Source organism: Perissodus microlepis, chromosome 12 (assembly GCF_051167445.1).
Source record: "Perissodus microlepis isolate ML-2025 ecotype Zambia chromosome 12, ASM5116744v1, whole genome shotgun sequence".
Classification (NCBI taxonomy): domain Eukaryota; kingdom Metazoa; phylum Chordata; class Actinopteri; order Cichliformes; family Cichlidae; genus Perissodus; species Perissodus microlepis.
Window position 1 is genome coordinate 32,481,692 of NC_140472.1, and position 25,227 is coordinate 32,506,918.

At 42.0% G+C, this 25,227-nt stretch overlaps 1 protein-coding gene across 6 annotated transcripts in view; it reads right to left on the bottom strand.

Annotated features, from left to right (window-relative positions):
- Positions 1-89: 89 nt before the first annotated feature.
- LOC146376700 (ral guanine nucleotide dissociation stimulator-like) overlaps positions 90-25,227 on the bottom strand; it is a 60,039-nt gene continuing 34,901 nt past the window's right edge. For 4 of the 6 annotated variants that reach the window (XM_084947206.1, XM_084947204.1, XM_084947203.1 and 1 more), the window contains exons 2-18: positions 16,273-16,577; positions 14,968-15,042; positions 13,787-14,016; positions 13,413-13,537; positions 13,064-13,279; positions 12,874-12,977; positions 12,719-12,803; positions 9,678-9,755; positions 9,204-9,290; positions 9,054-9,086; positions 8,829-8,950; positions 8,113-8,208; positions 7,824-8,028; positions 6,273-6,347; positions 5,633-5,899; positions 5,399-5,513; positions 90-5,062 (exon numbers count right to left, since the gene is read on the bottom strand). In XM_084947206.1, coding sequence (XP_084803332.1) covers positions 4,887-5,062; positions 5,399-5,513; positions 5,633-5,899; positions 6,273-6,347; positions 7,824-8,028; positions 8,113-8,208; positions 8,829-8,950; positions 9,054-9,086; positions 9,204-9,290; positions 9,678-9,755; positions 12,719-12,803; positions 12,874-12,977; positions 13,064-13,279; positions 13,413-13,537; positions 13,787-14,016; positions 14,968-15,042; positions 16,273-16,577 — 2,394 coding nt within the window. In that variant the 3' untranslated portion in view covers positions 90-4,886. The remainder of the gene's footprint in view (positions 5,063-5,398; positions 5,514-5,632; positions 5,900-6,272; positions 6,348-7,823; positions 8,029-8,112; positions 8,209-8,828; positions 8,951-9,053; positions 9,087-9,203; positions 9,291-9,677; positions 9,756-12,718; positions 12,804-12,873; positions 12,978-13,063; positions 13,280-13,412; positions 13,538-13,786; positions 14,017-14,967; positions 15,043-16,272; positions 16,578-25,227) is intronic. The other 2 variants (XM_084947202.1, XM_084947201.1) reach the window with 2 other exon arrangements.

Below are 25,227 nucleotides of genomic sequence, written 5' to 3' on the forward strand. Positions count from 1 at the left end.
GTACTGTTTTAAAAAACAAACCAAAAAAAATCATGAAAGTTTATAGAGGTTCTCCTTAAAAATAAGCACAAAAGAGACACAGAAAGTCCTTTTACTTTTATAAACTTAATGTTTATTCATATATACATGAATATATTAATCTATAACCAAGAAAGGAGAGAATGTACAATGCAAAACAAAATCTTTATATACAAATTAATAAATAAACAAAGACAATCAAGGACAGTTTCTGTTTTCTACACAGGTTTTGTGTTCTTGGGGAAAGTAAAACAAAGAAGCAGTTAGAAAAAGTTCTGAAATCTTTTTGTTAAAATGGGAAATGGCACCCGAGCACAGTTCAGGGAACAAAATAAAAAAATTAAAATAGACACACACACACACACACACACACACACACACACACACACACACACACACACACACACCACACCAGCTGGTTTCCAGTTTGTTGTATTTTTTCTCCTTGTAAACGCAGCCTTTTTTCTTTTTTTTGTTCAAACTCGCACAGAATCAGGTCAAATCACAAAAAGGTATGTCACTGTCAGCACGGGCTACGACGAAACACAGACTGGTCCATCACGTCAACCTCACCAGCACAGAAACGCTCACAGGGTCAGGAAGTTTGTCCCAAAGGTCCGCGCGCTTACACAAAGAGATGGAGCTGCTGCAGAAAACCTGCTTTCCGATTACTCCAAACATCCAGAAAAAACAGGACTCAAACAGGAAAAACAAGTATGAAAGTTTCGTTCCAACCAAACAGTACAGAGAAGGAACTGATGCTGCATTCAGGTCACGTTTGGAAAAGTGAAACTCTAAGGCTGGGGATGTTCTGTTTTGCTTATTGTCAGCCGAATGTGGATTTATGTGAAGTAAGGGGGAAATGGTTCAGAAGCAGACTAACACTTGGACGTTTTGACCTTTTCAGTGAAAGATGTTGACAGTAAGACAAATAGTGATTATAACACAGCCTTATTGTTTATAAAAATGATTGTTTTTGTCAGATTTGTTCTCTCATTTATATTTATGTAACCAATTACTGACATGTAGGAGACAATAAAACTATTTTTCACAGAGATAGCGTGAAATTTTCAAGGTCCTGTTGTGTAAAGAGGAAGGGAAAAGGCTGCATGCTGCACTGATTGGCTTGGATGATATCACAACAATATGTTGGTTAGCACCATTGCCTCACAGCAACAAGGTCCTGGGTTTGAATCCACTGACCGGCCAGACCCTGTGCCTTCGTGGGCTCTCTACGGGTACTCTGGCTTCCTCCCACTGTTTGCATGTTCAGTTAATTGGTGTCTCTAAATTGGCTGCAGGTGCGACTGTGAGCGTCAATGATTATCCATCTGTTAGCCGACAAACTGGCGACCTGTCCAGGGTGTACCCCGTCTCCCCCTCTATGTTAGCTGCGATAGGCTCAAGCGACCCTGATAGATAACCAGAAAAGAATGGATAAAAATCCCAACAGCATGAGGTAAAAAAGAACAGATGCTGCTGTGACTATGCTGAGTTGAGACCATGTAACACGTGAAAATGCCATCAGACGCAGTCTACGAGTGAAATATTCAAATATATGTTGCTAGTTTTGGTTTTAGAAGAAGCTTTGTGTGTACTATTTTCCTCTAGGAAGTTGAGGCTAAAGAGGGTAAGACTTCAAACTTGAGGTCAGGTCAGCTCACTAATAAAGTGTAAGCGGGTCCTCTGCAAGTTACAAACTGCTTAGATGAAAGAAAAAGTTAAACTTATTCCAAAAGTGGCAAAACTGCAGTTCCTTTGTTGGCCACTTGGGGCTGACCCAATTTCACTCGTATAGAAATGCCAGTTTTGTAGCTGTTTTCATTACTAGAAAATGGTCATAAGATCTCAAAGTCTGGTGTGACACGTCGTGTAATCCAGCCTGTGATGTTTGGTTGGAATAAAAGATTCAGACATGCCAAACAAAGATTTTAAAACATGAAAAACATTTTCATGAAAGTGCAGTTTTTACGTCAGCGCCTGACAAACACGTCTGCTTCAAGTTTCTCGGACAACAGTCTCCACAGGGAAATGGGTCCACACATTTTTTTTTTTCCATAGTGTTCTCCCCTTTTTTTCTTCTAGAAAACAACAGTAAACAAACAAACTGTGAAAAGGCAGAGGACCCGTCTGTTCAACCTTTTTCTGTCTTTACATGTTTTGTTTTGTTTTTTTGGCACATGTAGGGTCAAGCCTGCCGCCTTTGCTGCTCGCCTGAGCGATGAGCAAAGGGCGGATGTTCACTACGACATCATTAGAAGGGAATGAGACGTTTGGGTTCACAGTGCTCGACAGGACGCGCCGATCAACAGGCAGAGAGGGCAGAGTGAAAGGGTCGAAGGTCACAGTGTTCAACAGCGAAGGATTTCACGCCACAGCGGTAACAAACAACACCCACGACAGCCGGACGCCGTGCCTCCAGCTCATCATCACCATATTGCTATCACTCTTTTTTTTTTAAACAGGCGTTTCATTCATTTGATCGTTTGTACGTGACCTTCATGCAGATGAAAAAACAAACAAAAACAACAAAAAAGGCAAAACATGGTCGCAGCACAGGCCAGATGTTTTGTTGTTGTGGCGATATTAATAACACATCAGGAAAAAGTCCAACCTCAGATTTTAGTGTGTTTTCGATGACTTATCTTTTTTTTTTTTTTTTTAATTTCCCATTTCCTCCACTTCCCAGAATGCTTTGCAACAGATTTTGATGTTTTCTTTTCACCAGTGTGAAAGAAGACAGACATACTCTGGTGTCATTTATTGTATCTAATGGCCAGCAGTGGGCGACACCTGCAGCTGCAAATAGACTTCTATTACAGAAAATGACCACACTACTCACATGATCTATGACCTCAGGAAACAGTTTCCTCTTAAGTTTATGGTCTCAATTGTTAGATTCAAGTATTAGTGAATATAATATTGTGTAAGTCTTTGGAAACCATGGTCCCCATTAGAGGTGGTTGTCATTCCCTAGCCTATGACGGTGTCTCTTAGTCGCTCAGCTGATTCACCCCCTGCTACTGATGGCTCGTTACAGTGGGTATGTCCATCTTTAGTATACAGTTTATGTTTATCACCTCTGCACCGCTTTTTATTAGATCTGGCAAATGTTCTTGGTTAAGCCACATTAGTCTGGCATCGGTTTAGCTGTGATCAGATGTGTTTCTGCTGTAAGAAACAACTCAGTTTTGTCATTTAGCACCTGCGGAAATGAAGGAAATACCAACCACAAATATTTGAAGCAAGTCACCAAAAATTGCTTGTTAAAAAACCAGCGCTGAGTGTGTTTAAGGTTGGATTTTTACCTTTAAAGAAACAGAGAGCATAAAGAGAAGAGTTTGTTCCCCCGTGTTGAGTCTGGCAGCGTCACCGTCCTTCGCCTGGGCGCCTACGCACGAAACATTCAGGAGCTCTTCTGTACGCTAACAGGAACAGAGAACCTAAAAATCATCCAAAGCTACTTTTTCCCCCCCACATGTACTGTTAGTTAGAGCCCAGAGAGGAAAGACTCTGCTGCCATCACAGACACGTAAAAACCACAGATGATACCGCAGCGCTCACCTGGCCCGTCATGGCACATTTGGAAACTGATGGTTATGAAAGCCAAGCCGCCATGTTGGAAGCACAGCTAAAACAGAGTGTATCGACTCTTCCGGGCAGAGCGGCCCTTTTTACTTATTATTTCTGTACTGCCTCATGTCCCTCAGACGTTTCTGTGTTCCTACATGGCGGCTGGCGGTCAGGAGGAAGAGAAAAAACAAAAACGTGAGGTGCAGCTCATTATGACGTCTTCAGAAAGATAAGTAGCAGCACCATATCAAAGAGAGAGATGCAAACAAATGTACAAAGAGAAAAGAACAAAGCGTCGAGTCTGTTAACAAAATCTCGTGGTCCGTTTGAAAAGAATATACTGCACAGATGGTGTTAATCGATATATACACTCAGTTTTTTTGTGTCTTGTTCTCAGCTCATGTTTCTGTCCCACTCTGTGGCATCCTTCTCCATGTAGTGGTTACGATTCATTAATTAATAATAATAATAATAATAAAAAGAAAACAGTGGCATGTGATTCATGGCTGCGCCCACTGGTTTTGACACCACGTCTCTGTTTCAGGCCACGTGACCTTTTATTTTTGTGTATGTGTAACATGGCAGCGTTCAGGAGTTTATAGAGTCCAGATCTCTCCACGCTCGCGTCAGCGTCGCTGGTGTTAAAATGCTGAGGCGGCAGAGAGCGAAACCTTCAAGTGCCGCAGTCCTGCAGGCACTGTCGACATCAGGGACCACCGGGGCAAAAGCGGTGGCGGCGGTGCGCTTGAAACAAAAGCTCCCTGAAAAAGTAGAATCACATTCAGACACCTTTCTGTCCGTTAGTGTTTGCTCCACGCAGGAGGGTGCGAGCATGAAGACCGCAGAGTGATCACACAGGGATGAGGCTCTGCAACATGGTTTAAAAAAAATAGGAAAAAAAAGTGTTTTTGTCGAAGGTGCAGAAACGACTGATCTGACCAACTGATGTTAAGATGTAAACAGCTGTAAACGAAACGTAAAAGGACTGGGAGATCTGATGCTTTTCCATGAGCCGGCTGAAGCAGCCAACACGCCTCGTTTGTTCCCCCCACAAACGTGTCCTTCAGCCTTTTAACGTCCTCTCAGGGTCCCGACGACGCGACAGTTAAGTGTTAAGGTGCTCCTCTGCTTCCCAAGGTGCGCTTGGTCGTTCCTCCTCTTGCATGTCCAGTTTTTGTCTGAACAAAAACTCAAGCACCTGAGCAAAAGCTGACGAGTGGAGGCCAGAGAAGGTGATCGAGGAGGAGGAAGAGGGTAAGTGGAGGAGGAGGAGGAGGAGGAGAGAGGAAGTCTCCTCAGAAAATCCCTTTGGCGATTTTCAGTCCCTTCTGTTTCATGCGAGGCAGCGTCGAACTGGCCACGTTCTTGGCCCGCATGGGCCGTGCCAAGCCGCGCTTTTTCAGCACAAAGTCATAGTTGGCAGTGGAGTTCATGGCGTAGAAGACGTTGGCGTTGTCCGGGATCCGGAGCTCTGCAGGACGAGGTCAGAAAGAGAGAAGCAACAAGTGGTGATTAACGAGTTCAAGCAGTGTTATTCTCAGGGGACATGAAAGAAAATCAATTCTTTATCTTTCACCACATGAGAAACTGTAAATATATGCAAGTCAACACATCGGCCATTAAATTCATTTTAAATTAACAACAATTAAGACAAAACACATACAGTTACATGTGTACTATTAATTACCCTCTCATATTTTTATGGAAGTTTTCACTGTGCATCAGGAACTTGTATCATAAAAGCAGCGTAACATTAAATTCACTGTTAAAAACCAATAATGAATACATGAAACAAAGAAATGATCACCTTTGTCCTCAGAGATTTTCTGCATGAGTTCGTAGTCCTCGGTCTTCTCTCGCTCCAGATTGTGTTTGATCATGGCCTTCCTGATCACCGCCGGAGTCTTGTCCTGACTCGTCACCTGAATCGCAGACAGAACATCAACATCTGTTCCTAACTATTAACCATCACTTTACACACAGAGAAAACTCTGACTTCACTGCCTCTTAAAAAGCCTGAAAGCTGTTTTTCTGCCCTCACCAGGATGCTCTTATACATGTTCCCGTTCTCCACGTCCAGGCTGACCCTGATGATGCAGCAGTCGTCCACCTGCTGGTTGTACAACGGCAGCGACAGAGTCGAGTAGTTCGACACAGCCGACACCGAGCGTTTGTGTGAGCGCGAGGCCGACAACGGGGTGGAGGAGGAGACGGAGGAGGAGGAGGCGCTGCTGGAGCCGGAGGCTGAACCAGAGCTCGAGCCCATCCCGGACGTGTCCAGAGACGACAGAGATGTACATTCCCAGAACTGAAAGGTTATCAGAGGGAGAGGTTGGTGGGAGAGGCTGAAAAATGAAGCCAATACTGAAGAAATAAAAACCTAATGCAGTTCCTCTAAAGACCACTTGAGGCTCCAAAAGCAAGTCAGTCCCCATCAACGCTTCATGTTAAAGTTTCCAACTTTACATGAACATGTTTACAGCTACAGTAAGCAATTCTGGTATCTGTAGCTAATTTTCTTCTTAATAATAAGGGGAATTATTATTGGACAATTATTACTGAGCAGGTTTGCAGCTTTCGAAATCGAGTACCCCACCCCACCCTGTCTGGTTTGCAGACAGTCATCCAAGCCATTTCAGGTTTTCAGTGTGAAATGAACAGAAAAACATAGCAGCCGTTACCGTTGAGGTTGTATCTGCAGCTGGAGCTTCTCTTCCCAGTGCTGAGACAGTTAGTTTCACCGAAGGAGTCGACGTCTGGAGGAGGACAAAGGAAAACAAAACAGAACCAGTCATCGCACGGCCCCAGACCACTCTGACAGCCATTATTTTTCTCCACACAGGACACAGAGATCACGCTCAAATAGACTGAACTTTAGGTGGGAACAAATGTGCTCTGTGAATAATCCCTGTGACTTAAGGACTTAAGCTCCCAGTGTGGCTGTGCGCTGGGAGTATAACACTGTGGAACTCACGTCTGTTTGTTGTAACTGTGAGTGATCACCAGGGGGCAGCGTGGGCTACTCTTACTCATGTTTGTAGAATTTCAGCAGTGAAGTCAAACTACATGTTTATAATTCCTAGAGTTCATATCGTCCTGATTTTGAAGGCTAAACCTTGGTGTAGTCACAATGTCACATGATTTCAGTACAAATGACTACAGGTCCCACTAGGGGTGGGGGAAAAAATCGATTCTGTGTAGTATCGTGATATTTTGTTTGCTAATAATGTATCGATACAGGGACAGCAGAAATCGATATTTTGTTACAAAAAAGGTTTTAGTGCTCTGACTTCAGAGCATGTTGATCCTTTTTCTGAGCAAGAATCCTGACATTCCTTCACTGTCCAAATGCGTTTCACTTTTTTTTGGCAGCAATAAACATGTTTTATTTTAATTAAGTTTAAAACTTTTTTATTTAATGTAAAATTATATTTTGTTTGAATTTACTTTCAAATTCTTCAGTTGCTGAAGGGGCTGCATAGTTTTCATAAATTGCATAGTTCAGAATAGCTATAATTGTCCCAGATGGTTGCGTTCAGTTAAGTTGGACTAGACTGTAATACAAACCGTTCAGTTTGTCAACAATAAAACTGAAATGAGAGAAAGACTGAGTGCGAGACTTTGATATTAGATAAAATGAATATTGATAAAGTTTACCTTTATGTACAGAATCTGAATATCGCAAAATATTTTAAAAAATTGCAATAATATCGTATCGTGCGTTAAGTATTGTGATAATATCGTATCGTGGGATGTATGGTGATTCCCACCTCTAGGTCCCACCCAGGCCTGGTTTTCTGTTCAGTTTCGGTGTGTTTTGGTCCCTTTTTTGATTTTACTGATTTTCTTTCTTGTGTTTACATTTTTCCATTGTCTAAAGTGTTTCCTTATCTTTATTTCCTTTTGTTTTGTGTGTGTTTGCCCTTCATTATCTGACGCTCCTTCTGCCCTGTTTTGAATTTCCGTTTTGTTTTCCCCGTTCAAGTTTTCTTGTAGTTTGTAGCAGTTAACATTGTCCAATAAAGGCTCGCCCTTTTTTATTCAGCCTGCTTCCCTGTCCTCCATTTGAGTCCTTCTTTCGAGTTTTATCCTCAAACTAAAGACTTCAAACATGAGGAAACGTTTCCAGCAGATCCACTGTTGTTTTTTTCCCTCCTCACAAACAGCTGCTTAAAAGTGGCTGTCACATGTTTTACATTGTGGCAGAAAATACTATGTGCAGCTTTTTCTACCTTTCTCTCGTGTCCCTCCGGTGAGTCTGACAGGAAGCTGGCGTTCACATCCTCCAGGTCTGATCCGCTCGAGCTGACAGAGGTGACGCTGAGAGCGTCGCCGCTGTCCCCCCCTCCTCCTTGGTACGGCCTGTAGTGCGAGTGGTCGAAGGACTTGGAGTGAGAGCCTGCGGCACTGCTGCAACCGGCCTCCGTCAACTGTCGGCTGCAGATGACACCGGAACAAGAGGGTTATGAAAATAAGACTGGTGGTCAAGTTTAAAACAATGGTATTAACGCTGCGACTTACTCGCTCCAGCGCTTCATGATTCCTCCGTTCTTCTTGCCTCGGAGCGTGTTGCTCGCCGACTCTGACAGAGGCTCGATCTCACAGGACAGATTGTAGCTGCGGGAACAGGAGGGAGTCAGGACGGCAAGAGAGAAAATGGGAATTCAAAGATGGTAAAGACAACATAAACTCAAAGATGAGATAGGATAACACGGTTAGCACCGATAACACTGAGCTAAAGTTAGTAAAAGAATGGGTCATTCCACCTGCAGATTTGTAAATTTGGTGGGTTTCACCACTACTTCCATGAATAATTCTGTCATTTTTAATGGTTTTGTATTATTTTAAACCCCTCACCGCCTCCTCTGAAATTATATTTTCACCATTTTCATCAAAACGCACAGATATTTTAATCCTGACGGCAAAACCAAGGACAAACTGAATAACCCACGCTTCATGCTGGCAGCCAGTGCTGTGAATCATTTCATAAACTCCTAAAAATCTTGGAACATGTGAACATTTCATGTGTTCCTGCCAAAACTTGAGTGTTTTTATATATATATATAAATATATATATTAGTTTTTTTTAAAGCACAGCACCAAGTTTTGTTAAATTCCCCCTTTCACTGTCAGAATTAAAGGATGACTGCAGATATCCAACCACCATCAAAACAACAGCCAGATTTCCTGCTTTCCTCCGGGGTCAGAGACAGAGGGAGAAGCCTCTGATGACTGACCTCTCTGCCTCGCTGTATTTGTCCACGCCGGCGAACCACTCCCTGAAGTGGCTGTCCTGAGTGAAATTGTAGTTGTTGGAGGCCAGCTGGAGCAGTTTGATCTGAGCGATCACCTCAAACTCCTGCAACAAGAGGGCAGAGCGGAAAAAAGGGTTTGACTTTGGGATTTGGACCGGCAGATTATTTTTGATGATGATTTCAAACAAACAAAAAGAAATAATTCACCTTTCTTCTCTTCTCGAAGTTAATCAGACCACCCTGAAAAAGAAGAAAAGAAATTATTAGTAGTGATAGAAAATAAAAAAAATACAAACCCAGGAAGAGGGTTTAAAATCCAAAAATCATCACAGTAACGACTCCCATCTGACGTCTGACCTCAGTGTAATCCTTCATGGCAGTGTCCATCATCACCAGGTCCGTCAAGAAAGTCCCCAGGTAAGGGATCGTCCCCTGCATCACTCCCTGTTTACGGAACACGTGGAGATGAACATGCATTTAGAGTGCAAGTAACCATTTCTCTAGAACAACGTTATTTAAACCAGCGCTGCAGGAAAAATTTGATTTTCATCAGTAAGTAGCCCTGCAAACTGCTGCAGAAGTTTAGGCTAATCACTGCTTGTTGAAATTTGTAAGAAAACTTCCAGAAAGCTAAATTTGAAGAGCAGCTGGCAATCCCCCATTCAAAATATGATTGTACTCCTTAAGTGGATTTGAAGGGGATTTGATATAGAGTACTGGTCGCTGCAGATGTGCCTGTTAGCATAAGAAAAATAAGTAAATGGAGGCTGACTCAGCGCCTGAAGCAGTGCTTTGGTGGAAAAGCATCAAGCAGATAGCATGTGGTCTCACCAGGTCTCTCTGCTGCTGGTGTCTCCTCTGAGCGCGTTTAGGGTTGATTTCTAAAGTTGCAAACTTGGAGGTGCCCTCCTGCAGAATAAACAACACATGATAAGTTTTTCTGGATGCTAAAAATCACAAATGTGCAAAATACAGGCCAAACACTAAAAATACCCAACCCTCCTTCCACTGAGGCGCAATAAGTGAGTTTTGCTTCTGCAGAAAAACAAACGTCACATCCCCACAACAAACATCCCTGTGCTACATAATTCAACATCAGACACAGTTTATCCCATATTGTGTTCCTTTAAACGACTTCTGAATACACACATTTCTCCTGTAATATAGTTAGATTAATTTTTGTTGTGCGTTTCCCAAAACCACAAATTGACAGATAACACACTAAACAATAAAACATATATAAACTGAAAGAAAAATAATCATTCTGACTGACCCAGATCAAAATGCACTCCCTCAGTACTCAGTGCTCAGTTTTGGTCTTTTCTAAAATATTATGTTAGGCAACTTTGAACAAAGCTGTAGTCGAGCTATAACATTTAAGATGCAGGTGTTTCAAATGTGATATTTCACTGACATCGCTTTAAAATGAGGCTCTGAAGCGAGGACGTCTCATTCCGCCTCGACTCCTTCCTCATGCCTCGTCTTTGCCTCCTCCGCTCGTATCTCTCGTGGGAGGAACTGAGACCAGGGAGAGGAGTCGAGGACGTGCAATCCAGGAATGAGAAATGACGCACAACTTATAAGCTAACTCAACCCTGACACATTCTCCAAGCTTTAGAAACACTATAACTATTTCATTCCTGTCATTAGCACTCAAACATTTCTGGATTTTTCTCAATAAATGTACATACTCTTCACTCATCATAATAAGGATGCTATAAAAGAAAGTGTATTTCATTCCCAACTTCTTCTAATCCACATAATTCACACAGCCTGTCGTCCTTCTGGGTGTTTTTAAATCTGCGAGGGGAAAATTAAGCATTTTCCTGTTGATTCCTGTGTACTGAAATACCTCTGACTGATTAATTTCTTCATCTCTTCTTCAAAAATATCAAGCAACATTCATGATAAAATGTTAATATACACACACCATGGCATGAAGCTGTAGCAGAACATATAATGATCTTTATATGACTGAAGATACCTGTAGTTTATATACAGCTAATAAAGTTTTAGACATTTTTGTCTTTGGCTTTCCAACACGATATTTTGTGGTCAAATCTAATCTAATCACAGAATGTGTCACACAACTGTTTTCATTGGCTCAAAATATGATGACGTTACGGTTCACAGAAAACAGATGTGCCGTTTGGTGATTTAAAGCATGTCTAATGCATCCAGCTGGCCTGGAGGTCAGAGACGGGCAGGCTGGGCGATTTTTAACCAGGAACCTCCCTTCAAGGATGTTTTTCTCCAAAAGCTTTTTAAACTTCATATACTTCGTTTATGTGTTACAGCAGATTAGATCTTTAAAACCTGTTCTGAAATAAAAAATAAAACATCTGCACGACCTCAAAGTAAAAACTGGGAGGAAATACACCTCCTTGGCGTTCCTTGCGCATTCCTCAGAGTGATGTAATGCCCGGAGGCCTCCGGAGCTTCGTGCAACTCGAGCCAACCGAGTCGAGTCAACGCGGCCTGGCCCGAGCAGATAGACAGAGGCGACGCCCTGAGGTCTGCTTTCACATATTGGAGCCGTTATCTACACCTGCCAAAGGGTTCCTCCCTGTGACGTCAGCAGGGATTCCCTCAGCGGACGCCGCGGGTGTTAACTAACTGAGCTAACTGAGCTAACTAACTGAGCTGAACTAACTAACTAACTCAGCATTACATCAGAAAACTTCTCAGGTTAAAAATAGGTGATAATTCACTCTCTACCTTTACTCTGACTAAGCACAGCAGACTGACCACTAAGAAAGATCACCTTACACAAGGGTCAAGAGGACCTAGTTTGTTCAATTATAAGAACACTGTCATCAAAATCCACCAAAACATCAGTGAATGTGTTGAGACTGGTATATTTTTATATCCCCCTGTGCCTTAGAGATGTATTTTCATCAACACCTATTGAAATATAAATAAATAAATCACACCATATTCCTCATCACCGCGAACACCCACATACATCGACTGTCCTGCATCGTAATACATGGTTGTTTTTCAATCCAGTAAATCTCAATATCGTGCATTAGGCAAGAGTTCTGCAGTCTTTATGAGCGTGCAAATGTCAGAATGTGACAACTTAAAAACTTGTTGATTGTAAGGACAGCGCTGCAGCATAAGTGCAACTAAATCCTGTTTCAGTCTAAGTTTGTTGTGCGATAAAAGCCAAACATCCCTACTGCTCTTCAGACCTTCTGTTTACAAGCAGCAGCCACTCAAAAGCGAGTTGGTGTAAAAGGCGGAGGAATTAAAACAGCTTGTTTCAGACAGAGGATGAATGCAAAGCCCCAGTGCAAGAAAAATAATCATTATTGTGACCTGTGAATCATGCAAAGCTTCTGTAGTAAAGTCAAAGAGTAAAGACGAGCAGTGGAAAGCATGCGCAGCCTGTTGATCTGTCATCTCATTTCCTGCTCACTCAAATATCTTGAATTAATGAATCAGCTCCTGCTGACCTTCCACTGAATGCGTCAATACGAGCTGCAAAACACCCTGAAGGTGTCAACGCGTCTCTGCATTAAACCCACTATATCGCACTAATGATGACAGCAACCTGTCAGCTGCACAGAGCCCACCCTGGACATCGTATATGGATCCTGTTGTCCAAAAGTAACAGAACAAGGTGCTCTGATGTGCAGGAAGCTTGGCTGCAGCTGTTGTGAGGAAGGATACTGACGGTAAAGGGTCACCTAGCCGTGCATCCTCCCGCCGCCTGCTCAGCTGCCACGTGTTACTGTTATGTAACTCATAAACTGATTTGTCTGCGTATTATTGTGAAGATGGTTTTTCCTTCAGCGGCTAAATACACCTCCTCCGTTTTCACTGTGCACCCTCTCAGTGTTATGTTTACATCTGTTGCTGTGACTCACCTTCACCAGCAGCTCTCGGCTCAGGGAGTAATTGTTGTCGTCAGAGAAGATCTCGGACAGCTCGCGGAAGGTTCGGAAACTTTCCCTGTAGGCGGACAAAGAGGTCAGCGCACAACAATCACTCTGCAGAGCCTGCAGGCGGGCACGAAACCTACCGTGACACTTCCTCCCAGGTCCTCTTTAGGCGGTGGATTGCGTTGCACTGCAGGGCGGAGAGGATGGCTCGCAACGAGGAGAAGTTCTTTAGTATTCGACACTCCTGAAAACAGCAATCGTTCAGTCAGAACAAACCAAAACGGCCGTCAGTCCCAAGTGCACATGAGCTCAGCAAACCAGAAGTCTCACCCGGGCAACTTCTATCCATCTCTCCAGCAGACGGGCTCTCTGGTTGGGCTTCAGTGCCGGGTTGCTCAGGCAGGTGGTGATGACACAGTTGGTGACAGAGTTGAATTGGGCCACGGTGGCTCTGATGGTGGGAGCCAGGTGCTCCTTACCTTTCTTATCCCGCTGAGACCAAATCCCCCCCAGGCAGTGGTAGGGAACCACCTTCTTGAACAGATCCTGAATGGACGCAGAGAAAGAGGGGAGTTAAAATCGATACTTATTTCTAATTTAAAGAGAGGAGGTGCAGATACGATCTTAAGAATCAACACCACCAGGTAACTGTGCTGAAAGGGACAGGAAAGATTCTCACCGCGTCCATGAGCGTGAACTGCTCTGCCACCATGATGGGGTCAAACGACAGGAAACTGAAAGCAGGAAGCTCATCCTCAAAGCCGCTCTCTTCCTGCGTAGCAAAAGGGCAGCCGATGTGTTCCCCTAAAGAGAATAAAAATATATATTTTTCACACAGCTGACTCCACCTGAGCTCAACCTTAACGCAGCTCCTGCACTTTTTCTGAGCCAACACTTTCTTTGTTCTTTACAGCAACAAATATCTCAGCGTTTGAACTGAAACTGAACATCTAGAGCCACCTGAAATGTGCACAGCCTTCAAATGGTTTATTCTAACACTTCAGTTTTTATTACTGTGGGACCACCATTCTGGTATGTTAAAGGAGTCCCTGCCTGCTCTGGTGTCCCTCTCTTGTCCTGCCTTCATACCATCAGGATCAGGCTCACACTGCTGTCTTCGGTGGAAGTGGGCCAGCAGGTTGCGGGCACGGCGCTCCAGGTCCGAGCCGGGGAAGTGGAGGTGAAGGTAAGCGAGGAGCTGATGCAGACACTCGTAGTTTGGAGGGCTCCAGAAGTCCTCAGAGTACTGGTCCAGCCACGCGCCCAGGATGGATGAAACAGTGCTGAAACACACAGGAAATAAAATATAAGAAAAGAGCCTCCTTAGGAAACCCACAAAGCAACAATATAAAAGTAGAAAAACGAAATTTATAGAAAGACATTCTCACATTTTCAATTTTAAGGTACGCTTGAGAGAATTATCTACTACAGTATGTTAGTGTTTATCTGAACTGGTGACTCTTACGGTCAGGTTGTTTTTCCATCCTTTGTTATTTCCATTCTTCTGATTCAAACTAAATCGAAACAAATATGGTTTCTGTTACACAAGAGTAAAAAAAAAAAGCCCTGTTTTTCTGAATTAATGAGCCATCTTGAAATCCTAAAAGAGCCTCTACTGCTTAAAGCTCGATGTCATTAACATGAATGGCCCTCCACTTAGTTTAATACAGCTTTATTTTGGCTTACATTTGAAACAATGGGACCTCCAGGCATCTTTGAGTAATACAGCCTTCATTCAGGATATAAGGATGACGCAAATAATGCATAATGCATTATCATAAAATGCATTCAGGGTCACTACATGGCTACAAGATGGAGGAGGTGGTTTTTACTCGTGAAATCACGTTCCCAGTACGGAGATTTGAGTATCTGAAGATATCTCATTTATTTAGAAAAAAATTAAAACTGCACAATGTTTCCATGAAGTTTAAAACAACAGCTACCTGAAGTCAATGGGAGCATTTCTCAGAAAACAGTGGCTTGACTTTAAGGATTTAACTAAAGCTCTTTTACAAGAGAATAAGAAAATGAATAAGTTGTTTATTTTTCTGTGATTTATCACATTTTTAGGGCTGCCTGAACCCAAACAGCCCCCTCAGTCTGACAGGTATCCAGCCACGGGGAAGAAAAGGATCCCTTTAAGCCGGGGAGGAGGGGGGGTTGAGGCTCGGTGCTGTGAATGTACTCTGTGATTAATGTTGGAAGCTCGACACTGAAGGTCGCAGCACGCTTACTTTCTCAGCTCTGTGCAGTCGTCCTGGGAGACTCTGTGTGCTGTGGCTGCAGGCACATTTTGGAGCTTGGCATACCTAAAAACAGAAAGACAAAAACACCACAGTTTCATTTTATGAACCAAACTAATGAACAAAACAGCCAAAAAAAGAAAGAAGCTTCAGTCTGAGGTCAGTTTTCATGTCAAGGTTTGATGGCTCTCTCTCTCTTTTGTTGTTGTCCCTAATAAGCTAAACATTTTAAAAGCACATGGGCATTAGTAACAGTATTTTGTAATACTGAGCAATATTTTAAATTATTCTGAACAGAAAAACATGAAACACTCAGAAAATGTCCTGAGGCAAACTTGAACCCACGCCCCTGCAGCAGCCTTTGGCATGTGGGTCACATACGGTGATACTGCTCAACTCATTGAGCCTTACTGTCTCCGGCATCTTTTTATTTTTATTGCCGTTTTATTATTGTATCATATTTATTTTTTACTACATTTTGCTTTGCAGTAAAACAATTGTAGCAAAAGCACAGGAGTAGTAAAACTAGTCGTAGTTGTAGACCTCTGACCACTGCGCAGGGTCCATCCACTAAGTGCACGATGGCCGCTTAAAAAAATACAACTTCACAGCACAAACGAACACATTTACTACAAATCTGCTGTGTATGTGCGGTTTTTCCCTTCATCACAACTGCTGGGCGGATATGTTTTTTTATTGGCTTTTCAGGGGTGTGGTCCTTTTGATTGACAGGTGTCCCGGGACTTATCTCTGTTAATTCGACTCACTTAACTGAAATTTTCAACTGTGTGTGCCGTTGGTGCCTTTTGGATAATTTTGCATTGAACAGCTGAATTAACCATGATATCACTCAGGGTACCAGGTTCAGCTTTTTTGAGAGAAATTCTAGTAATTTCTAAGTCTGGTAATTAATGTTACGTCAGTCCTCTGTATACAGTGTGTAGGCATGATGGGGTTCATTTACAGTGTGATCATTTTGGTACTTTTGGTCCTTTATAATCTTAAGAAATATTCCCTTGTTTCTTGTAATTTGGAGAATTTATTTTCTAAGTAAATTTGCTATTTTAATCTTCTGATATACTGAATTTTTTCTGTTTGTTTTATAATAATGGATCTGAGCATGATTATGTGTCACAAAACAAAAATATTCAAGTAAAGTGTCTAAAATTTGCACTTAAACACAACTTCTACCTCAATGTATTCATCTTCATTTCTGATTAAGAATTTAAATCAGAAAAGTCTGGAAAAAGCACAAATCTGCTTTTCCACCTGGTGTGTCGTCTGGTGTCACCGTACCTGTTGAGCAGGAGATCGAGCACCTGCTTGGTGGTGGCGAAGGATCGGTAGGTACAGAGGAAGATGGTGACGTAGGTGGAGTCTTTGCCCTTGAACGCCGACACCATGTACTCCACCAGCCTCTCCAGAGTGCCGGCCTTGATGGTCCGCACCTTGCAGGTTTCGTAGAGGCTCAGGGCGGAGTCCGTGTCCACGCCCAGCCATCGCTGCCCTTTGCTGGCCGACTGGTGAAGCTGCACCTTCCTCAGTGTGATGGTGAAGATGGCGTCCTCCTCGGCCTCCTCGCCGATCTCCTGCGTCGAGCTCTGAGAGGCAGACAAAACAAAACATTTTACTCCAACTGTCGACTTTGTTTGGGTGAAATTTTGTCCCAGGATTCACGGCGGTTTCTTCATGCTGGAACAAGCGCTTCAAATAAGTGTTTAAGGGACCAGATTAGAGGGAGCTGAAGGCTGAGAAGAGCAGCCATCTTTACCGTGCAGAACGTGGAGTTAAAAATGTCCGGCATCTAATTCTGGGACTAAACCCTTTAATTATGACCATCTGTGTGACCTGGCCCTCTCCTTTCTGGTCGGTCCCTCTCTCTGAGTCATACTTCGTGAATCATGTGCGTGCACAAACAAACAATAGCTTGTTACCAAACAGAGCTTGCTGGATAACTGGGTCGACAATACAGGCTGCAGCCTGCATTTACCCAAACGGGGAATTAACACAAGCTGCTTGTTGCCTGAATGAGGGCTCTGTGGGCCGCTGCAGGTCACCACCCACAACAGTTTGTTGTTGTTTTCTCCTCAACATGAAAAACGAAGATGAAACAAACCATGAACTGTGATGCTGACGGGGATCATCATAAAGTAACGATACGAATTCCACTTCACCTGATGCCTCATCAGCACCGCTCGCGGTTACACAACAGAAACAAAAGTGTTACCTCTGACGGCTTATGAGTAAAATTAGATCTTTAACACTAATTTCCTTGAAAACACCAAACTCTAGCTTAGCTGCCTACAATGCAACATGCACTGGGATAGTTCTTCAGCCGGCCTGCAGTGCTGTTTCCCCATCTAGCTTGCGCAGTTTTAGAGATATCAGCAATAAGGATGTCTGCCTCTTGAATTTAATTGACCTAAATGGACCTTTGGAGGGTGACTTAAACATGTAAGCAAAGATCAGCTCCCAAGCAATAAAGATGAGAACATAATTAGATGAGTTTAGTTTCAAAATAAGAGCAAGAAGCACTTTTTTCTAGTTTTCTAGAAACCTGATCACGGTTGGATAATTTTTCTAAAATGCTAAATTGAACAACCAAATATACCTGGACTGTCTGCGAGTGGGGAAACACCACTGTAAAATAAACATTAGCTGTTTGAGAGCCAAGAAAGATGAACATATTAAAACCTAACAGGAAGAGCTATGGCGGTGTGAATCACTATGGAGGAATGGCATGCAGTGCCACAGTCATCTGTCACGGCCACTTATCGTGGATCCTCAGAGAATTAGTCATTCAAGTCCATTTCCAACATCTCAGCTCGGGGCTGAGAGACGCTCAGCACCGTTTGGAGCTGTAATTAAATGTCAACAAACAGCTAACATTCTCTGAGTAATTACAAAGACTAAATTGGGAGAAACTGTGATATTTTTCACTATTTTACATGTATGGAGTGAAACAGTAACAGTTAATGGCCAAAAAATAATGAGCATAACCGCGAGCTGCAGCCCGATCATTTAGTGTTATGTCTCAGAACCAGCCTACTAACAAACAGACTATGGACAGAAGGCGATGCCATTTCACACACTTGATAACCAACAATGCCTTCATAAACGCAGAAAAAAGACTCAAATCAAACTGGCTCTAACTGGGATATCTAACCTCTGCCCAATAAACAAGAGTCCTGTACACAGAAGGTGACCTTCAGTAACCCTGAAGAGACCCTGACAGCTGAGGGAGGGTGTATGTGACAGATAAAGAGAGGAGACAAACCCCTGGACTGCTGTAAATCCTGCTGGATATAATGGCCGAGGCACAGCTGCAGCTGAGAGGCTCAACAGCAGGAGCGGCTCTTATCAGCCAAACCGCAGAGGCCGCGCCGCCATCACCTCCGGCCCGAAAAATGCAGCGCTCAAGGGCAGCTCCTCGCTCTATCGGGCGAATCGATTCCCAGAATAATGCTCCTATTCATGTTCCCGTAAGTGTTGCCATGCAAACCAAACAGTCAGTGCTAGTAGAAAAATAAGTGAGAGACTGATGCTCTAAAAAGGGGAGTTCAATGCCATCTCAAAATGGCTTCAACAGAGGAAGCTACCAAGTCTGAAACACCACTGTCTATTTCAACATGACTAGAAGCTGAATCTAGACTCAAAATGTCGGTGAAAATGAAATCTTAAAGTTCATTTGAAGGTTTCTCCAGTGAAAACGGACAGAAATGCTCGTCTCTCAGTGACTCGTCTGGGTCTCAGCTGCACAGCTGATATGTTGAACACCTTGTGAACCATCTCGGAGCTCAGTAGGTTTTAAAATTGAGGCTTAAATCTAGAGGTGACCTTGCTTTTGCCATAAGAGATTTAGTCTTCAGTCTGAAAACTGGGGTGTTTTCCTACGAGATCCAAGAAGCAGGTGGCAGCGTTTTCAGTTTTCCTCTTAAACTGAAAACAGTTTTACAGTTCGAACATTTGGGCTCGATCACTCTCCTTGTAAATAAAATGAGAAAAAAAGTTTATTTCAAATCAGGTTCAGTTGCAGTTTGACTTAATCAGCATCGTTTACTGATGTAAACTGATGAACAAAAGCACTGATAAGACATTCAGTGGGGGGTTTCTCATAAAATCTCATAAATCCAGAAACAGCCCTTTTCGTTTCACTTACATTTATCTTTTCCTCGCATTCCTTCAGCCTGACTCAGTGTTTCATCAATAAAATCAACACCACAACGCGTTTTAAAATCCCTGCTATAAACAATTAATGACACGCCAGACAAAGCAGGGTCACAGTTAGATGTTAATTATAGAAATCACACTGAAACAGAAGCACTGATTACTTTTATTTATAGAATCCAATTTACCCACTGTGGTTAAAAACAAAACTAAACAAACTGCGTCACAGTCATTACAGCAGAGGAAGGGGTTTTTGGTTATTTTTAATTTACCGGCAGCTCTCCTGAAGATAGCGATGCAAATTTAGTCTCTTAGTGTTTCCACTGAAAACTACAAGATGTTCAAAGTGAATTATACAAATTATTTCTTTTATCCTGATGTGTCAAGATGTTCAGGCATAGTAAATTCTGGGAAATAACTTGATACTTATTAATATGGCATGCGGATTTTATAGTTTAAACAGAACCTATTCTGCTTATTTCTCTGAGTCGACATTCATAATAATCCTTGATCATCTCATGCTGGACCTTCCTCTGTCTGAAATAAGCCATTTTAGCTCCTCTCTTTTAAAGATCATCCTCCCTTTATCACGGCTTTCTTTCATTGTTTAGCCCACTTTGATCACAAAGCAGGACAAGGTGGCTAATGCACAGAAAATGTACCATATATTTCTCTCTCTCTCTGTAAAAAAGCTGTAAAGCTTATGAAAATACAGTTAAAAGTCCAAAATGTATGCTCTCAATCACATTTTCCAAAGCATGAACATACCCTAACCCAGTGGCTCCCAAACGTTTTTTGCTAGGTCAACCTTTGTTTTACAAGAAAATCTTTGCACTGATTAAAACATATTCAAAGTGAAGTGGCTGTCTACAAGTAACATACACTGATGATGATGCTGCTATCATTTTAAGAAAGAACTGATATAACTGTAAATATGATCTGGAGCATCTGAGCTGAATAATATTCCTCAAACAGTGCTCTGAATCAGTTACACTGACGACAATATAAATGAAACAACTACAGAAGGGTCCACAGGAAATGTCTGGCATCTAGATACAGCCTCCTCCACACTCTACATTCACCTACACCGTCCTGGCTGTGAATGACCATGAATGCAAAGTGGGCTGGAGGAATGTGAGGCGAGTAAAAGTGTCAGGACAGAGTCACGAGGCAGGGAGGATACGTTTCCAGAAGGAAGGAAAAGGAAAATTAAGCCACATAATCCTTGTTTTAGACTTGTTTTAATGCTCAAACAAACTGGTTTATATTAAACACAGTGATTTTTTTCCTTGGCTTCCTTTGGCCTGATTGTTGCCCGGTGTTCCAGTACAGGAGTCGGCTCAGCCCTCACATTAAATGGTAATCTTACCACTCTAATGTACCAAAGCAAAATCCTAGTAGATTTACAGAGGGCTGAAACAAAAGAGGCTTGTCCAGCTGTTAAGTGTCGTTTTTAAGGATTCCTGCTGGCCAAGAATACCCAAGAAGGCACTTTGGTCAAAGACTTTTAACAGTTTTTAGTTGCTGGGTAGTTTTTAAACCTGTACTTTTAAATAAGGAGGTCAAACCAAAGCATTCGTGATGGATGTTTTCAACCATTTTGAGTCCCTGTCTTCCTGCTTCCAAAAATCTCTGGTGTTTGTTTTTGTTTCCATGACAGATTTTGAGGTTATCTTCTACCCTGATCCAAAACATAAACTTAGATTATAAACTTATTACCACTGACAAAATGACCCAAGCTGAAAGTAAAGGCTCTCTCACGGCTATTACCAAGAAGGCTGCAGAGTTTCAAGATTTTCTTCGAGTAAAACTTTATTTAATCTGTAAGTATAGATGCATCAGGATTAGGCACAAACACCTTGAGTGACTTAAAGGGTTACTCCTGCATGACTCCATCCAAAAAGGAAAATCACCAGGATTCTAATTTTTAAAAAAGTAAACCAAATGAGAAAAGTATTTATTGATTACACAAGTCAATTCAGGAAAGTTCACATATTTTCTATTAAAAGGCAGCACAGACTCTTGCACTGCCTTAACTACATGTGAACCTGTTAAATCTATCAAAGGGTGAAGGAAAAACAAGGAGGCAACAATTGGTGCTAAATTCTATCTTCAGCAGGACGAGGTGACTAGCTCCTTCCTGCACCTGCCATGGCAGGTAGGTAAGTATGACTGATCATGAAGGATCGTGTAGCTTTTCATGACTTAATAACGTAAAACACACACACAAATGTATGCACTCAGCTGTGTGTGTTCATGTTAATTAGGGATGTGCATAGAGCTGTTCGATATAACGATATATATCAGATGACGATATAAAAACGTCTATCGTTTCATTTTACGCTATCGTTTGTTTCGTGGTGTCGCAAAATAAACTGTTTATGGCGATATTTTTTCATCGGTCACTGTAGTGGCTATATTAATTTCTTAAAGTTCTCTATTTCTCTTATATTTAATATAACCACACTACGGACGGACAAGCGCCTGTTTTTATGCGTTGTGGTTAGCAACAACGACGGTAACAGCATCGCGTGTCCGCTTGTTTATGTTCCACATAAACCTTTCACAATAAAGCTCAAGATCCTGTTGAGACTTTTCAAAATAAACTGAATCACGTGAAAGAGCAGATTATTTACGGATGAGAATTTAAAAAAGAGCCGCCAGGTGCTAAAAAATAAACCTTAGACTCAAACGTTAGAACAGGCTTTTCCCCGCAGCACGCCGTGTAATAATTACTCACAAAGAAAACAGCGGCCTTTACAACTTATGTCTAAAAATGTATCGTTTCATGCATCGGTTAAAACACTCCAGCTACAGGATGCGCAGCTGGAAACACTTCCCGCAAGTCGAGCTGCCCGAGATTCATAGAATTTACAGAAAATGTTACATTTTTGTGATTTATATCGTTATCGGGACGATAGAATTCTTATATTGGGATATGAGATTTTGGTCATATCGCACAGCCCTAGATGTGCATAAATACTCAAACAGACATTTCAAAGCTGCTATCTTTGCTCATCTCACACTGTGTATGTTTTCAACATTATACATAGCCCAAACATTTCAGCAACATTTAAAACACGATTCAATTAAAGGTTTCATATAGCTCTGAAAATATACAAGAAATGTTTATTTGTCTAATTAAATCTGTGGATTTCAAGCGTGCTCAGTATTAAACATTTTCTAAAGGGATTCTGTGTTTTTAGACTCTGCAACTAGTCTAATTTCATATCAAACATCCCTAATGCTAATTAGTTTATAAAACAACCATAACATGTTAACTGAGAAAGGCAAACCATGAGGTAACAAGCTTTGGATCATAATTTTCCTGCTTCCCAACAAGTTTTTATGTCTCCTGATCATAAACATAACCTTTGTTAACAAAGCTCTTAGCACTACCAAAAACAATGGCCAGACTTCTAATGACCCAAGCAGACGTAAACAGGAACGATTCTCTATTGAAATTAAAAGTTGGAAGAGTCGAGAGCATCAGCATCAACTCCCAGCCTCTTCACAGCAGCCGGCTGACCTTTTCATTAGTTCGAAAAGACAATCACATCCCAAAATTTAAAAAAGAAAAAAAGTTTATCTCAAATAACAAACCCCCTTCTTTCTATCTGATAGTGTATAGGCTTTATAAACACAGCTAACTGGCACAGGAACAGACTAAAATAAACATAAGGGCTGAAGTAAACCTTGAGGCTGCGCCAAACCCCCCCCCCCCCCCCCCCCCCCAAGGCCAAAGAGCCCTCTGGGAGTGTGTTCGGAGGAGTGAAGCTACAGGGCTTATCAACAACAAACACACCTGCTTCGAAAGTGACCATTAGAAATCCCCTCTGAGGCAAAGTCTAAATGCAGATCAAGAGAAACTCTCAAGAGAAAACCTGCCCCCTCCCCCAAAAACAATCAACAGCTGAACAAAGGCAACGCGTCCATTTCAACTCCACGGCACAAGCCGGTGACTTCCCCTCGCTAACAATGAATGCTGAAAGGCGGTGAGATCATTTGGAAGCGGGGTAAGACACAGAAGAGGGGAGGAGGGTGTAGCCGAGCTCTTTAGCTGGTAAACACTGAGGCATTGAGGGGGTCTCTGCGAGCAGAAGGCTGGTTTATGCGCCAAAGTCATTACTCATCTCCCACTGATGCTTCTGAACAGCTAAAGTGTCGGGACGCAAACGCAAACATACAATATAATTTCCAACTTCTCTTTAAAATAATTTGTCCAAGAGCTGATGTTTTAATTTTGCAATCAAGCACCCTGAACACTACAGCAGGTAGACATGCAGATACTTTCTTGGATAAGACAATAAATGTAACCAGGTGCTGGCAAAGTCACGAGGCGACCAAAGACTTTAGTTCCCATCCAGTGCAGCAGGTAGATATTCAAATAACTTTTAGCTGTTGGCAGCAGAGAGAAAATGAGATGACACTGGGATGTATCACCCGATAAATATTTAGATAATTAAAATTTAAGTCACAAGTATTAGTGAACAAAAAAGGAGCTAAAATCATAAAACAAAATTTCTTCTTATCCATAAAACAAAAATACATAAAGACACGCCCCCTTACTTCCAAATTACCTTTATTCCAGCAGTTTCTCCATCATTTCTTTCCCAAACTAACAACAACACAAACGTCTATTTTTGTCCCTGTGCTTCTGCCGTCCAAAAGCTGACTTTGGAGAGAAATGAATTTGACAGACCAGCCGTGGGTCACAGAACTTCTGATTAGATTTAGGAGATGACCTCAATCTACATTTCCTGTAATCAGATTTTTTTTATTAAGTTGGCTTGTTTACAGTGTCAAAGAAGATTCAAAGTGACGGCAGTGACTGTGGATCATGGAGGATGGAGTTTATTTTCTTTCATGTTTTTTTGAATTATACTTTCTACTAATTTCACTCAAATTTAATTTTTTTCTATAAAAACTAAAATAAGACCTTGATTTAACCCTCGGCTTAGGACATTTCTGCCCACGTGTTGCCTCAAACTGTGAGAGAGAAAGGTATTAACCGAGCCAAGCTGGCTTGGTCATTTTAGCGTTGCCATTATCAATCACACTCACAGTTTAATTGGGAAAATGAGCCTCTTATGCTGATCCCGTTCAAACAGGGCTGATTTTCATATCCATAAATCATCGTTGATGCAAATTAAATGCTAATTAAATTTGACTGTAAAACTCCTCAAATATCAACACGACTTGGATTCAGTCTTTTATGTCACCCTGAGTCAGACAAGCCCGACTCAAAGTCCACTCTGTTGTTGACTCTGGAGCTTTTGCACATATCTATGCAGACGTTTGGTGTCGTGGAAAGTTTAAACGCTGACATTTCCATTGAGCAAGCTCGTTCTGCTGATGAGGACTGTCTGATACGTGTGAAGGCTCCAGAACAAGCAAAGTTTTATTTTTTAAGACAACCTGCAGTTAGGATTTCTTGCTTTACACTCTGGGAGTCAGAGGACATCTGCGCTAAAATCTAAAATATATTTTGAAGGATATAACAAAAGATTTCAGTAATTTTGCATTCCCAGACTTCAAGTCTGTATCGTGAAGTTCTCTGCTGATGCAAATAGCATTGACTCAAGGTCTGCTCACTAGCTTATGCTGGAGGTTTTCCTGTTACTATCACAGTCACTTTTTTTCTAATGATAATCTTTCAGCACGGCTGAAACCTGTGGAAGAGAAGAAGAAGAAAAACCATCCTCTGTGACTCTTCACAACCTCATAAAAGAGTTACGGTCAGGTAACTGAAACGTGGTTAGGCTACAAAAACAGCGTGACAGAAATCCCAATTAATTCTCAAGCGATAACGAGAACTTTGATAATTTTGTCCCGCAGGAGGTTTAAACGTTACTTCTTACAAGCAAAACCTCTGAGCCGTGTCCACGCACAGCGCATTAAAGACCTCCATCCTCCCCCTCTGCTCCCAGTTAATCCCGCCGAATTAAATCAAATCCCTCCAGAACCTTCTCTCCTGCTCTGACCCACTTTGTAACTCGCTCAGTAAAACAAAATAGCTGCTTTAAACGCGACAGGGTTGTATCTGCTTTGTGTCTTAAAATAAACTTCACCTAAATCCAAACA